At 36.5% G+C, this 17,120-nt stretch overlaps 1 protein-coding gene across 2 annotated transcripts in view; it reads left to right on the forward strand.

Annotated features, from left to right (window-relative positions):
* Fstl5 (follistatin-like 5) overlaps window positions 1-17,120 on the forward strand; it is a 35,338-nt gene that overhangs the window by 7,031 nt on the left and 11,187 nt on the right. The window contains 3 exon segments of one of the 2 annotated variants that reach the window (NM_001168071.1): window positions 9,742-9,852; window positions 10,005-10,107; window positions 14,083-14,101. In NM_001168071.1, the coding sequence (NP_001161543.1) occupies window positions 10,036-10,107; window positions 14,083-14,101 (91 nt within the window). In that variant the 5' untranslated portion in view covers window positions 9,742-9,852; window positions 10,005-10,035. 2 annotated transcript variants of the gene reach the window in all.

Genomic DNA, 17,120 nt, shown 5'->3' on the forward strand with positions numbered 1-17,120 from the left:
TCAAATAGTGAATACAAAAAAGTCAGTTCACGTTTTGTCACATTGTAAAGTGATATAAGCATGAGGTGTCTATAAACTCCCAAAGCAGCATGTGTGATTAATTCGTACAGCAAAGTACAGTCTCTGATACTAAACTGAATGAGTTCACATGACGTTATTCATCACGTGGGAATATGCGATATCGAACCCGCAATAAATACGCACATGTATTAGTACGTACTAGTAACCAAATGCACACGCGCAAATTTCATCCAACGAGTATTGAGTTGTGAATGTAATGCTAATGCATACTATATGCAAGGAAATACGAATATATATATATATATATATATACGTTGCCACGCTCGAATGACCCGTGTTTTTGAAATATTATTCGGATGACAATTCCTATACGACATCCAGAAACAAAAACATAGTTAAAATTGCATAAAGTTCGCGCAGTGACGTCAGGGCCGATATATTTTAATTTCTTCTAAATGTACAAATTTCCGGTTGGAAATGGATGTTCATTTCCTATAATTACCCATACTCGTGTGAGTAGTGGCAGCATGTGGTACTAATAGTTCTCAGTGCGTGTTTATTTCACAATTTCTTTTATACTGACTCATATGATGACGGTCCAGGAACACACCGTCGTTCAAGCAGTACGTACTAAACGCCACATGATGTTCATTAACTAACGTCTTTTTCAAGGTCGATCAAACCCGTCAGATTAATCTGACCAGTCAACACACGTGAACCGGAAAATCCGATGTGTGATTTCATCAGGGCTATCTGTCATATCAGATGAGTAACACTGTGTTCACATATTGGTACCTTATACCGGAACCGGAACTGATCCAAGACTGGGGTGTATTGTTGGCACAGGATAATCAACATCAATCAACAAAGTAAATCATTGGAAACATATCCTATCTCTCTGTAGATAAGCGCACGTACACCTTCATCGCTCAGTGCGCGTTCAAATACCGTGCAAACAAACGTACATTGTTTCACACTCACGCGGGTTGTATGCGTCGCATGGAACCCATATCGAACACGACTCGCTGCGACAACTTAGGCACTTTAATGGATTATACTGGTATCACTATGTGTGCCACAATGGCTGGGGAAACTCTGGTTAATGGTTGCAATTGAAGATTAAAAGCTCCGCGAATTGTGAGAGGATCAAGGACACGTCATTTTGTAAATGGTGGCCCTCCGGTGCTCATAAATACGAAATTACTCATAAGGAGTGAATTTTCATGAGTTTCGTATATTACCGCAATCCTACTTTTACGACCACTGTAACCAGGAGCTTGTTTGCTAACATCGTGTTGCAATTCACAGGTTTGAAGAAACATTATGGTTGAAAATATGTAACTTATAATATTGTTGTTTGATACTCTATGGTTGTTCTGATTTGAGACATTCGTATTAGTCGTTCTGATTTTTGATTTTTGTATCTAACGAATACAGTTATGTTTCTGCAAATGCAACATTTTTAGTGTATGATAAATCATATTTCGATTTGGTCAACAGTATGGATTGTCGAACAACAGTATTAAAAATACTATATTTTCGTATCTTTAATTTAAACGTGACATTTACTGGAAAGATCAGGAAAATTCACTGTCTTTTCGCTATCAAATTTGACCACGTAACGACTGTATTGACAAGGACTCTTAAACTCCGGTACAACTAATGGTGATAAATCCAGATTAAAATAATCCGAAGGCAAGAGAAATAATGATTGGAAACGACTATATTTGTGGATTAAGAACTCATTTTTTGACGATTATACTTCCGGCACATGAGTCATTATCGATGTGACCTCAATACGCGCTACCCTAGAAGCAATTCGAATTCACAATTCAGTTACCAGAATTGCATTATTTGAACAATTTTAATAAATCACGTTTTAAAGCGAAAACAATTTATTGTCATGATTACAACGAGAATTGATTAATTTGTTTACATCGTCAGTAGCAAATTATGTTCCCATTCAAAATGACGCCAAGATGCTACGCAGTTCTTGTCGGCCAAGTAGTTCGCATTTCGCATTCATCATCAATCACTACTATACCAAGAATTCATTGAACTCGAAATCTCACGAAAATCACATTTTTTGAATAAAAAATCGTGGTCTTCATAACACATAATTGGAAACATAAATGAGAAGTTGGTTAAATGGCCGCAGTCGTCGCGCCGCGTTCTGTTCAATATGGGACTCATAGCGACGTATACAACGCGTGTAAAATACATTGTTTATTTCCATGAAATTCGAACACGCGCTGCGCGACGACCACCGCGCTTTAAAATTAGTGACAACGAACTAGTTTACAGACTAGGTGCCATTGTGGAAATTTGAGCGAAGTTAGAGTATCAATTGAAAGAACAGTCTTGGACGAAACTTTCATCGTGGCCCTTTCGTAACGTAACGTATCATCTTTCTATTTCCTTCACAATGTTTATCATACTTTTAAATACACCTTTTCAATTGGCTGCACCCTATTACGACGAAGTGATACTACGAATAAATGACGTAGATGACTGTATGGAATGTCGTTCAAGTAGACATCTCTGATTGGCTGACTGACTAGCGGGCGAGAACAGTGCTTTTAGTTCTCGACCCAAAAATGTATATTTTGAACTGTCACTAGGAGCCCAACGAATTCACATCGATGAAATTACAAGAATGTTAAAAGTGATCAAGTCAAGAAAACTAAATGCGTAAACAGTTATTCAACCTATATATAAAATAGGTAAACGAACATATGAACGAGGCTGTGATGGAAAAATTGATTACTACATGTGAACGAGGACATCGAATGATGGAATCAATTATAGCTGCCGAGTTTATGTATGCCGATTGACAATTATTTATTGATTTTTTAAGGAAGAGAAATCTCCAAAGATCAGACGATAATACATTTATTTCATCGATTGATCTCGTAATTGATCAAAATTCCCAAACGGAAATATGGTTCACGTGAAAAAGACTGATAACAACTCGGATCTGTTTTACCTCAATTCTACAGTTGAGTTACTATACAAGGCATAATTAGATAGGTAAAACAATTGTCATCAAATAAGCTGCTCTCTGATTGGTCTGAATGTTAGGTGTTAAGGTTGGGTATCCAATCAAGCACAATCTTATATGTTGCTCTGCAGTCTACGAAATTTAAATGACACGTGATATGTTCGGTATGCCGAGCATGCTTACAAACAGACAGAGTAAACAAAATATCTCAAAAAGGTTTCCATCAAATACAAACATACGTTCAAATGCAATTAAAAGCCGACCGTGCACTTCTCAAACATGTATGCTCTTCCTGTAAAAGCAATTATGGGCGACATAAAGTTTTCTGCTTGAAATAGCCAACTAATGTAGAACGTACATATTTGTCAAGGAGATTCCTCTGTGCAGCAGGAAATCATCGCGAAACGTCGTGAGCCTCAGCTGACTCAGCGAGTGTTGTCGGTATTTGTGTGATACCATGCTGAGTATTGAGAACTAAAATCGTCGCTGTAATCGCGTACAAAACCAATGTGACTATAATCTGATATAGACTTCAATTATTTATTTATTTATTTTTTTAATTTAAATAATGTATTTATTTTTGTTTATTTATGACTATTGCATGGTTCAATTTTATACTTGCCGTTGTTGAGTTTGTTTATACACATATCTCGATCGCCTCATAAACATCTAATAACAGCAAATAAAACCAACAAATAATTTTAAATAAACAAACATAACAATAAATAAAATATGGAGCAATATTAGAGCTCCAAAATTCGTATTATGATTGTTGAGTTATTTGGGTGTGGCAGTATATGTGTGACAAAACATACATAATATATTTAAAAAAAAACTGGCCCATGGTTGCCATGGTATTCGGAACATTGCACGAGATTACGGGAGAGACAACTCTCGTGCATCTCTCGCTTTCAACGTGATCTCCGCCCCGGTAATTTCCCCATGAACGTTGTTCTAACAGAGCAAAGCGAAACCCGGGTCCGATATTTCCACCTCGTACGCATTTCCTGCCTATGATTATTTAATTTTCATATCTCGATCCGATTTTATGATTTCGATCGATGTTTATGCAAATCTCAAGACGCGATTAAGAGCAACATTACCAAGGATCAATATTTCTATACGTCGCGGAATGTTTTTTTTTCTCTCTAAGGTCGTATTGAATTACATGCTCTTTTCAAGTACGAAACGCCATTACAGACGCATCATGGGTAATTTCTAATACATCTTTTGGATTCTGTATACTGATGAATTGGATTATGATTTGTCATGAACTAGAAACTTTGTTTTTGTAAGTAGCCAAATTGGTGGTATTAGCTCAATGAAACGATGTGATTATTTAATATGTGTACTGATTGTTTTGATACATACAATAACAATCACTACACATGCGTGTTAGGGTGTTTTATTTCAACGACCGGATACCATACAGTTTGTTTGCGTTGATAATTCATAAATATGCCGTATCAAACAACGATTGTAAAAAATACATATTTTATCGATATTGCATCCTTAACAGCATCTTTTACTAGAAAATATTTAAACCCCCTGTGTTTATGAGCTAAATTATGCCAATATGTATCACACTCAACTAATATACATGTATATAGTTTTTCTTCAAAACAAACATCTATTTGAAAATTAAGCAACATTGGCGAATATTGTGAGAATATATCTGTGCCTGCAATTACACTAGAAGATACTCCCTGGTTACAAAGTAGACGCGACTATCGCAACACTTACCGCCATTCAACATCATTGTAAACATCTCTTATCTGGACTCACAGGTCATTTGACATTACTTTCTGTGTACATTTATTTAAGCATATTGTCAGACTCAATTTGTCTCCACATGTGTTTCCAGGACTACACTCTTGGGCAATTTCCTTTCAAATTACGATTCAATTCCATCGAGATCCTCTCAGCCTGAGTTGTTCTACGCGAAGAGAGCCAAGTTATGATCCAGAGACTTGGTCCTCGACATACTAGTAATTGGATGCTATACAATGCACGAACAATCAACGGTACACTTTTCTTGTAAGTCAAGTGATGAAGAGTTCCGTGAAGTAAATTGGTTCGATCCGTCTGTATTCGTCTAACAATAAACAATATTGAAAAATTATTTAATTCTAAACGATGTCCAACCAAAATAACTAATCAAAGTTGTTGTTTTCAACTGCCTTTCTCATTATGACGTCACAGGCGCGCTCCGTCGGCCGCTAGAGGGTGCGATTTATTGGAAAGATCTATTCACTGACGCAATCTATATGCACATCACGGTAAAGTGATAAACACCGAACGTCCTAAGCGATACTATATTATAGTTTGCTCATCCGACCATAAGTACGGCAGGAATATAATACACTGGACCAAACACAATAAATGTACTTCTGTGTTGATCAGCGGTCACAGAAGTCCAATGGACGTTAAAATAATCATACTGTCAATATAGTATGTAACATAATTTATGCATAATAATACTGAGACAATGCGAACACAATGTACGAGGCATCCGATGGCGGTGAATACGAGTAAATTAAAACTAATATATTATAAAGTAGTCTCCAGTATAAATTGAATCACGTTCTCTGTGATTGGATGAAGTGGTTTGGGGGGTAGAAAATTGTAATGTAACTTTGTTTTACTTCACTGTTTGTAATACGATTTTTTTAACGATGATATTACTATATTCGTTTGGCTTTCAATTTACAATATTTATCGGTTTGTGACAATATACCCGACTTGATAAATACAGCCATCAACGCTATATACTGTTTGACGTTAATCCACTGTGAGTTCACAGTTCAGACTATCGATCAGTAGGAGAATGACGTCATGGAAGATATTTTCATGGGAGCAACTCGATCGTATGCTACACTGGGGACCAATTTTGAGTAGGGCCAAGTTCGTCGTAATTCACACTGGCTTAGAGACAATGAGGTGTGTAGTTACAGGCATAATGCGGTGCAATGAAAACGTATCCAGTGAAAATAAGGGTGCAACAACCGATATGCGTACATCTGTATGGTCAGTAGCAATACATGTGCCTGCGATCTCAATAAATACAGACAAGGATGTATACCAGGATAATTTTGTTGGGGCATTTTCTAATCTGGGTTTGAAAGCTCGTGTGTATAGAATTATTGTAAAACATTTCGTATTTGATTAAATGATTGAATTACTGTCAACGCATTAATTATTCACGGGGTTTGAATTTCGCTATTTTCGCTGATAATAACAATCCGATAAAAATTAAATACACACGGACATGTAAAATAACAACATGACTCATTGTTTCCTGGCAAATTCGTGAAGTTAAAACCCGGTGAATACTCACGGTATGCTCAAAATGCCAATGAAAATAAATGGGTTTGCAGTATAGGAAGTCTTATGAACAATAGCAATTATGTGTTGTTAAGTACACTCTACCAAGTCTACACAATTGAAATTAATGATTCACACACTATTAACATTATCTCTAGTTTGCATAGGATGGTATCTTGAAACTGTGTCATGATATGATGATAATCGAAATTGCAACGCGATAAGTACATGGTGTATATGTATGTATTGTTATTTTATTTTATTTTATTTTATTTATTTATTTATTTATTTATTTATTTATTTATTTATTTATTTATTTATTTATTTATTTATTTATTTATTTATTTATTTATTTATTTATTTATTTATTTATTTATTTATTTATTTATTTATTTATTTATTTATTTATTTATTTATTTATTTATTTATTATTTACGCATTTCACTGAGAGACGGTAATGGTTACAAAAACAAATGAAAGCAATAATGAAAAAAAAATAATCACTCAAAATGATAAAAACAACCACTCACAGTCACAACAGGACAAAGAAATCAACGAACTATCTTAGTTCGGGGATTGATGACGAGCGAGGAAGCTCTTTTTAATCATGTGCCATTTGGTAATGCATATATGTCCATCGTTGAGTAATAAGATGAACTGTTCGTCCATTGGATTGCTCTCAAATTATATTGTTTACCTGGGTTACTTCGCCCATGGCATTGCTTTTTGACAGAATACATGATCCAGTTATCGTATCTTCAGTCCACTTGCACTTGTCACCAAGCTAGTAACTATTCCAAAAATAAACTGGAATAAGATAGAATAAAACAGTGAACGGAGTACACAACATATGGCAGTGTGGTGCTCAACATGTGACATGTTATACAAAAAACTAAACAAAAAAAAAAAAAAACGAAAAAAAAAAACACGAATTGAAAATTAATAAACATATATACACAAATCACTAGTTTTGTTCATACCCAGGAACTTCATGAAAATAGTGCGTAACTTGAAACTGTCACATTTCCACTATAGAGTAACTGCTTCCCGGGGATTGACAAACATGTACATGAATGAGTCCCGGGGTTTGTCGAAATTTTCAACATTATTCAACGCATGTACACACGGAAGATAAAACGAACCAACCGCGGCATCATCAGTTGCAATCAACGATGGATTAATACGTGGCAAAGCACGTGGGCTGGGTCGCAAATAGTTCTTCTCGAATTGCAAATGAACGAGGAATCAGGCAAAATCAATCCCCAAGGCATTTGGAGGCGCTGACTTATGCTCCTTGTCAGACTTTCTTACATCTCGTGGAAAAACGCATGTTTGAAAGACACGGACACGCTACCAATAACCCCAAAGAACACCAATTACTGACAACAGCACGTTTTGTGTAAACATGAGAATTTACAGTCACAGTCCCTCAAATAGAGGGACTGTGTTTGGGTGATGTGCACAGAGATGTGCAATTATGAATACTATACAGGGCTTACCTATTCATAGGGTTTTATTTTCGCATATTTTGCTGATCTGATCTGATCTGATCTAAAACCTAGTTAATATGCTGTGCAATGTTATATTGTTTGCTCCACACTCCAATGACTCGGAATTTAGCACTTTATTAAACGTGCAAACATGTTATCAATTATAAGTTTGTATGTATGCAAACAAAAATTATTCCAAGCTATGTTTAGTTTATCACATACAGTAAAGGCTTTTTGTATGTATATGTCAAATGTCAAATGACTTTAGCTCAGTCTGTTCTGATTTCAAAGACATGCTCTTTTGTTCAGTTGACGGTTGTGTCTAGACATTATCTTGTTTTGTTTTGGTGTCTTTTTCCAATAAAATAAAATATTACGTGAGTGCATTAATGCCTAATGTAATAAAATGATCAAATTCAAACTTGGCCCAATGGGACTCGGATCGTGCTTTCGTCTGTGTCTCAAATTCCCAACTAATACCACCGAATACTATCTGGGACACACATGCCAGTATTTACCTAGTTTTATTGAGTGGGCCGGTTGAATTCATGACCATAATTGCTGGCCAGGTCGCGATGGGCGTATACATTTGTTTAACAACCGCGGCGTGCGACGCACAATAACAAATTTGTACCAATAAATTGTCTATCGCCATGACACCACAATCTTATAGTGCGCCATCAACTGCTGGTTGAGGGCATCAGACGTCAAGCGGTGCACATGTAATACTATCACAATGAGTAAAATGATTGGGATTCTTTGCGCAGTCTTTTAGATTTTGTGAATTCATTTGCTTAGACTTTGTCCAACTAATTACACGATGAATTGATTCAATTAAATCTACTATTAACACATTCCTTGTGTTCATTGCGGAATTTCAATTGAGTACAATGCGCACGCTCAAAGCACCCTTAATTAAAGGGACACTTCCGGTTAAACCTAATCTCGCAGCACATTTGCTTACTTTTGCTTACTTGACAGATAAATAGTGTAAACAACATAAATAATGGTGTCCCGCGATTCTCTGGTTTAATTTTAGATACTGGTATGTTCTCCCCTTATTTTAAATGAGATTCTTTATATTTAATAACCATAGAGCTGGAAAAAATAGATTATTTTAGCTCATGAATTAACGGAATTCCAAAAATGATACTTCTACATTGCAACTCTTACTAACTAGAATATCGATGTCTGTTCAGTCACCATCACGAATTAATTTTGATAGAATACATGTTTCATTCTTATTATATTTTAACTGTATGAACGCAATTTGAATCCGCGGTTTGCGGTCGAACACATTGCTTATTAAACACTGTGCCTTTGCCTAGTCTAGAATGCGGCTATCGGCTCCCATATATACGTGTCATGGTCGTACTGTGATGTCATCTGCTGGTCGCAGTTTATTAGTTAGGTCTCAAAAATAGAACATGCGATAATCCGCACATTTTCAAAAAAGTTTATTGTGTACACATCCGTTTCGAGAGTACCACGACTAGGGGCCACGAGTGGGTGGAGAACAGACCGACTGTGAAAGTTCAGGTATTGTTGAGCTTCAGTCGTCCATTAAATTTAACAATTACGCACTGACGTTTGTCAACAAAGCGGGCCTATTAAAACTCCAGACGGGACTGCATTTCTCAGGAACTGCGAATTAAAACGTCTTCTATGTACTAGTATTCGGTATGTAGTAAACATTACTATATGTAATCGATGTCCTAATGATATTTTGATTTTGCATGTTTTGATCAAATATCTCTTAAAATATCGCGGGGTGTATGCTCATGATTGAAGTGTTTATCTGAGCATCGAACCAATCAGGGAGTGGCAGAGCAGCCCACTCGGAGGTCAGAGGTTAGAGTGGCGTCACTTATCAAACGCACTGTGTGTCTACTGTTGAGTGAGTGAGTAATGTTTCGTACATGAATTATTACAGGACAAGGGGCACCTACCCAAGTGTTCTCTCCTAACCGACAACTGCACCTCCATATTGGAAATTTCGTTAACGGAAGCTTGAAGGTATGGCCAGTCATTTTGACGACAAATTTGCGCGCTCAGTACTGTGTGATATACGTATCGGACGTGAATACATTGTATTCTTTGTGTCAGTGTATACGTTGACTTTGACAGTGAGCGGCTTTCAATGACCAATCCATGCTTGCTCGTTTCAGATACACTGTAAATACTCCAGACTAAATTAAAATGAAGACTATTATATTGGTAGGAACACTTCTACTTGCGGTTGTGGAAGCCAGAACCAGGCTACATTTTAAGGTAAGAAATGTTTAATAGTGTTTATTTAAAAACACCTTAGGCCTCCGGGGTAACTTTGTGTTATACTAAGCTAGTATTATCACTATTAGCGAAGTCTGTACACGTTCACGGCACAGTACTGCTCGGTATGGCGTTTTATTGATGTTTTTTTGTAACCAGTCGATATTAAACTTACACAAAACAGTGTTCGCCGGCTGTGGTCAATAGGTTTCTGTATTGCGTGGACATTGATCAATTCTCGGGCGAACAAAAACTTAAGGAGTTGAACAGCGACTCTTATTGACCGTATCCAACTAGTATATGGTGTTCGTTTCGTTCTCAGCCATGGATTGTGTTGCAACATGGATCCTGAAGTATATTGTTGCAGCGATAACAAAGCGAGCAATGAGTCTCGCTTCACTTCCGAGGATTTTGCTTTTGTGTTAGGAAATATAACAACTCTGCGACGGGGTAGATTTCCCCGGATTATAGGTTCTATAAAAACACGAAATGAACCAAACCTATGAAACACAATTCGTGCATAGTATTTGATTTTTGTTGATCCGGCCGTATGAGCCCATCTAAAAACGAAACAGAAACGGACAGATGGTGTTATTTAAAGTTACATGCCTATTGTGAAATGCACACAACATACACACTCATAAACCACAGTAATAAACATATAAAGAATGTCACGTTTCCGTGAGTTGGAAACTATTTCACGGGTGCGGCAGTATACTATATTATTTTATTTGTCACTAACCTACCAAATTTGGTTCGAGAATGACATACAATCATTCTGTTTTTTTTTTCAATTCCTAGATTTTATTTTCAATAGGGACTTCCACATCAGCGCATATTCGCGAATTAGTCCACGTCGTCATTTGAGTCATCACCAGACATTCTACAACTTGTTTGTAGTGTACTGTAGATTTGTTTTATTTTAAACGATAATTTGCCAAGACCCTTCTTTACGTGACAATAAAAGCCTTCGATTAGTTTAGCCTTTGGTGGCCAGGTTAGGGTACGCTACTGAAGGCTGTGGTTGTTTCCCAGCTCTTTGTAATAATATAATATATCAATATGACCCCTGCCTTTATTGACATTTCTCACTTGCTTGTTAAAACTATTTGTATTCACGTATTTCCCACAAATTAGTCGCTGTAATCACTATATGAGCTAACATCATTGTAGCTTTGACCCCTTCTTCATATATACATCCCTTGTGACCACGGGTACCACGTCGGCTTTTAGTTCGCAGCAAATTACATGAATAAATGTACATTTCTATTTGAATATGTATGTCGATGATATCACCGTCTTCACGGAGGAATAAGACCACAAAAGCAATGACACATCGCAGTAAAGTGTATGATTAAAATATTAAAATACTTGACCTATCAACTTCGACCTCTAAAATGATGTTGCTCGCATGATTCAAGTATTTAATATAACATATTCTGTTCCATCTCAGCACGATGAAAAATCGTGGTGTTAAACTCGGCATGGGGTCTTACTTATGACACCATCATATTATATAACCGATACGAATAAGAAGATACGTTATGTTTCTAGAGACCACTGAGATGCCGTGTTGACCATGCATATTTATCAACAAGCATGATCTGCGTGGTGAACACATATATGAAAAACAGCCAACACAATCATCTTACAGCTGTCTAGGTGATGTTTGCATGTGTACATCAGCTGTCCAGGTCATGTTTGCATGTGTACATCAGCTGTCCAGGTCATGTTTGCATGTGTACATCAGCTGTCCAGGTCATGTTTGCATGTGCACATCGAGCTGTCTAGGTGATGTTTGCGTATGCGCAACCAGCTGTATAGATGATGTTTGCACGTATAATACCAGCTGTCTAGGTGATATTTACACGTGTAAAACCAGCTGTATAGGTGTTGTATGAACGTGTATATCAGTGAACTCGGTGTGTGTTCAGTTGGTATCACAAACTTCATTTTGTCTCAGTATTATATAAATATGAGGTATGGTGCAAAAAATAATGATACAGCTCAAGTTTCAGCTCAAGTTAAAAAGTTAAAATTCATTTGTGTCATGTTATCACTTACATATTTGTGACGGGTGGGGGTTTCGGTAACGCCTTATAAAATAGCCATTGAGACATAAAACGTACGGCACATACAACGGTTGTATGCGAAACGTTGAACGACATTGAAATAATGATGCACGCTTCACTAAATCTTACTTTAATCACAAAACATCAGTGTTATGATTTCAAAAACTAATCTCCGAACCGCATTAGTAATAATACCCACAGGAAATGAAATAAGGGCAATGCGCATGTCAAATACAACTTTGCTATCGATGGCAATGGTGAGTGTCTTATGATTCAGTATTATTTTCAAACTATTTGTTTATATGGGTTCAATAGTGAATTATAATCGAATAAAGATGAATCAGGAGGAAAATCAGTTTCCCTGAATATCAGATTTTGTTTCTTGTCAAGTTGACATTGACGCAAATTGTGGCGTCCCTGGCTGCCTCATTCCCGGTTAGTAACCGTGTCTCATCGGAGATCTCGACACTTAAGGCACGTGACTTCAGAAGTTAACTTTAGAGAACTGATGCTCTGACACATACTGGCTATCGACGCACACCCACCGACTAGCCAAGTACTGTGGAGAATTATATGGGCGTAATTCCATGTCTCTAAATTGTCAACATGTGAATAATATATCAGGAATTCTTCCCAAAATAGCATAACTGCATATAAGTAGTCAATAAATCTGAAGTGAAGTGGTTCAGCATATATGGCGTAAAATAAAAGGTGTTTATGGGAAATACAAAGCCAACGACTCGGCATACAAAATGTTCATATGACCTATGATTTACAGTCGAATTCTCTGCGACCATCATGTACGTGAAAGTTGAATTTCTTTCAAATGTTTTGAAGAACACTTTTTTTATTTTGAAATGTAGTATTTGTATATAATTTTTATAATAGGAGTTTCAAAAAAAATCTAAGTGATAAGTTACCCTTGTAAATCTGGCATAACACGGAGGGACATTCCGATAAATTCGTCAGCATCCATTCTGCACGTCTATTGCTCACATTATATGGGATGGGATTGTTTATTATTTGTCCAGTGTGCGAGACATGTAAATAGAACAGCTGACACACGACAGAATCGAGTAAATTTATTTTTTGTATTTAACTGTATGTCCTTATATATCGGAAGGCGTGTATGGTGTATTATACTGTGTATATTATTCGCGTTCTTCCCCGACATTGGGACGGGGGGGGAATCCCTTGACCTGGGAGGCTGTACCACTTGACCTGGGAGGCGCTATGGCCTCATCCAGCGCAAGCAGCTTTTTAAACCAGATATATTAAACAAACAAACAAACACACCGACATACATACAGATAGATAGACAGACAGACAGACAAGTGAAGTAAAATGCATAACTTAACACTTTGCTATGACTTTTGTGGTACATACCAACAAACTAAAGCATTATAAATTGTTACAGGTTATGCAAGTAGCTGGAAAAATAATTGTTGTTCAAACAAAAATTCTCTTGCATTATCTTATTATAATATTCGCCATGTTACATTGCACATCATCCATGTCAGTATCAAGTTGAAAAATAATACGAAACGAAATGTCATAAAATATACAGCTCAAGGCTCAGAAATATCCACATGTTTTAGCATTCCAGTTAATTTTTTTTTTCAAACCAGTATGGAGCGAGGTCAATCTTCATTGTCAAGATGAATTGAATTATTTATAGTGAAAACACTCCAAAATTAATCACCCTGACGGAAGCAAGTCTACATCTTGCCAAGCGTGCCGGGCCAACTCTATTGTAGTTTTAAAAATCTAATTTATGAATAATGTGTGATTTGTTGACATTTTAACATATGTACAGTAATCAACGGTCAATAGAGTCATATATGAAACAATATTGGCTCTGGTCATACTTAACTAATTCTTGATTTTCGTATTTTTTTTCTAGAAGAGCGAAGATATTAACGGTGAGTAAGTTATTAATTATTAATACTGATGTTTGGTACTGCATGTTGATGAATAAACCTATAAACACGTTGCTGCACATGCGTATTAGTATTTTACATTTTCATCGCCCATACACTGCACAATATCCCACATTCCTATGCTAAACCATGAAGCATTTCGGACCTGAACACGCCATATCAAATGATTCAAATAGACTACCGTAAGACGAAGTTTAGCGCTAAGAAAATATAGTGAAATACTGTTCCATCGCAGTGCTCCCTTATCGCGAAATCCCATAGGCCCAGCATATGTTGAATCATATTGAGACTTCAAAGACTGTGTTCGTTTCGTGTTCCGACATCGTTAATTCAGATAGCTGTTTTACCATGCAAGTAAAAAAAAACTCTACTTAGCGAGTCTGCATTATAATTTGCAGTTTATACACGAAAACCGAGACACCGAGTTCTCGACTCTTAGTTTACGATACGTGTGATACTCATTGTGGCCTATGTCTACAAAAACAAACTCAAGGAAACACAATTCTGTAAAGGTCACTTTACCAATAGACCCCAGGGTCTATGCTTTACCTAATATAATCAATTGAATTCATTGTAGCCGTAAACGTAGGGAAAATACATTTTAGGGTTCAACCATTTGAAATCATGGGGGTGGTTGGAAGAGTTTGACCAGTGCAAATTTATGAGATGTTTTGTCTGTATATTGTTAGTTTTCTTCTTTCAGTACCTTGCATTATTTTTTTTTCTCGGTGTCTAGTTCGCATTTTTTTCAACACAACTTCCAACCACCCCTCGTAATTTCAAATGGTCGACACCTAACGAGTTTGTTTCATTCCACCCATTTTCAATATTTTACATTTCCATTCGAACATATTTACCAAAGTAAACGAACCCTGGCGCCTATCCGAATCAATTAAGTACACATCTTGATCCAGCTTCATTTTCAATAGGAATAATAACCGGAAATCATTTGTTTTGGTCCGGTGAGGACTCACACATACCTAATGCATGACTGAATACCGTCATGCCATGCGATACAATCCCACGTCTTTATGTCATTTAACCTTGGCCGGCAAAAATGTCAAATTACGTGACTTCATGAATGCTTACGTTTGACCTCAGACTTGTAATTGTATTACTAGTCTGATGTTTGACCTAATCTTACTAAGCCTATGTGGAACTATTACAATAAGGGTTAAAATGGGAGGTCAACCCTGAAGTGATGTTATCTCATTATTCAACACTTAAAATAAAATTGAACAAAATAAAAATGAAGACATACAAAATGGTGGTACATCGCTTTAATTAATTGTACGGCGTTCTGTCGCGAAAGACACGAATCCCATCCCATGTTTTTTTTCAAAGGAAGGATATATTCCTTCACAGCATCACTCAATGTACAGGCGATGTTTATAGCCCATGGACCCACAAACCATGGATAGCAAAAAATCATCATACTAGTATATTGTTTTCTTCAATAATACATGCATTCAAGGTGAATTCCCTTAACCTCATTTGTATTATTTTTCACAAAATAGAACTCACATTATTTTTTCCCAAAATTGTGACCAAGGCATGTAGCCAATGGAAAATTCGTCCATTTGGGTCCAAGAAATACGTAAAAATCGGCAAAATAAAAGCACCAAACTAAAAAAATTAAAACATCAGAACACACATTGAACAATTAATATTCTGAGCTCAGTATCCCAGACATCTAAATATTATATCGTGTATATATTCAAACTTCTCAGTTTGTCAGTCATAGTTATACATGTCTGTCTTCTTGACGTGCTTTTTCGCGTCAGTATATCAATTCATTCGATTCGTAAAACCGTAAATTCTGCTCGAATGGGCGACAGATGACGTCAACAACAGAATAATAAACATTTACGCTATGCATCATTAGAAATCAATGCACAGTCATTTTGGTTGATGCGACATTACAGTAGGAAAAATAAACTATTATGACAATTTGAAACTTTCATTTGGATGACAGATTAAAAACCAATATTAAATATGTAAGAGTGAAGTAATTGGATGCACGGTGGGTCGCCGTTGGTGGCCATGGCTCATTGGATACTAACTACAAAAAGTGAAAATGCACAAAATTAAAAAAATATACACCAATTTTAGAACTGTCCGTGTCGACAGCGATTGTGTGTCAGTAGACTATATACACTGTTTAGTAGACGTACACAGGTGGGATCATAAGTCTGACCCTCTACTCAGAAAAATTGACCTATTATTGTCCTGCCAAATATAAATTATTCATGACTAGGGATCGTTTTCTATACCATTCAGAGCACTTACATAGGTTTAATTTGACTAGAGAGGTATACACCTATGTGTGTGACCTGAAACATGCTAGTAAATATATGTACATCATTAAATTAAACCTTGTCATGTTTAAAGTGAGAGGGTCGTCATCTGCGCACACGTGGGAATTGAGTCCCAAGTGACGTTAACAAGCACGCTAAACACGAAAAGACTTGTGGGAAGACGAATTATTTCTGGTTATCTACACTTCTCTATATGGGACTGTGGTAAAAATAAAGTCCCTCTATCTGGGAATGTGGTAGAAGTAAAGTCCCTCAATAACGTTCAATATAAACACAGTCACTCTCCTAGTAGAGTGACTGTGATATAAACTACACCGAATGATTTGGAAATTGCTACTTTTCAAGCAGAGCACCATTACAGTTTTCAGAAACGTGCTACATATAGAGAAAACATCATCAAATAACAATTACAGTGCTACTAGAATAAATAATTAAAGATAAATTGTACCATCGACATCTGATACGATGATTTCAGATGGAATCCTATCACCAATCACGTTTAGTGTATTAGTGTGTACCCAAGAGGAGTAAATGTCTCGCCACAGTGAATGTTACTACCTGCTGCTCTCGCATATTTGATTGAAGAGACAAATATAAATGACCTTTGAGTCGTTGGTTCGTAAATATAAACATGGAGGTGAAAGACTTTTACCTCCATGATATAAATAACAATGAAGTCCCAC

The sequence above is a fragment of the Saccoglossus kowalevskii genome, chromosome 19 (assembly GCF_978046115.1).
Source record: "Saccoglossus kowalevskii chromosome 19, keSacKowa6.1, whole genome shotgun sequence".
In the NCBI taxonomy this organism is placed as follows: Eukaryota; Metazoa; Hemichordata; class Enteropneusta; family Harrimaniidae; genus Saccoglossus; species Saccoglossus kowalevskii.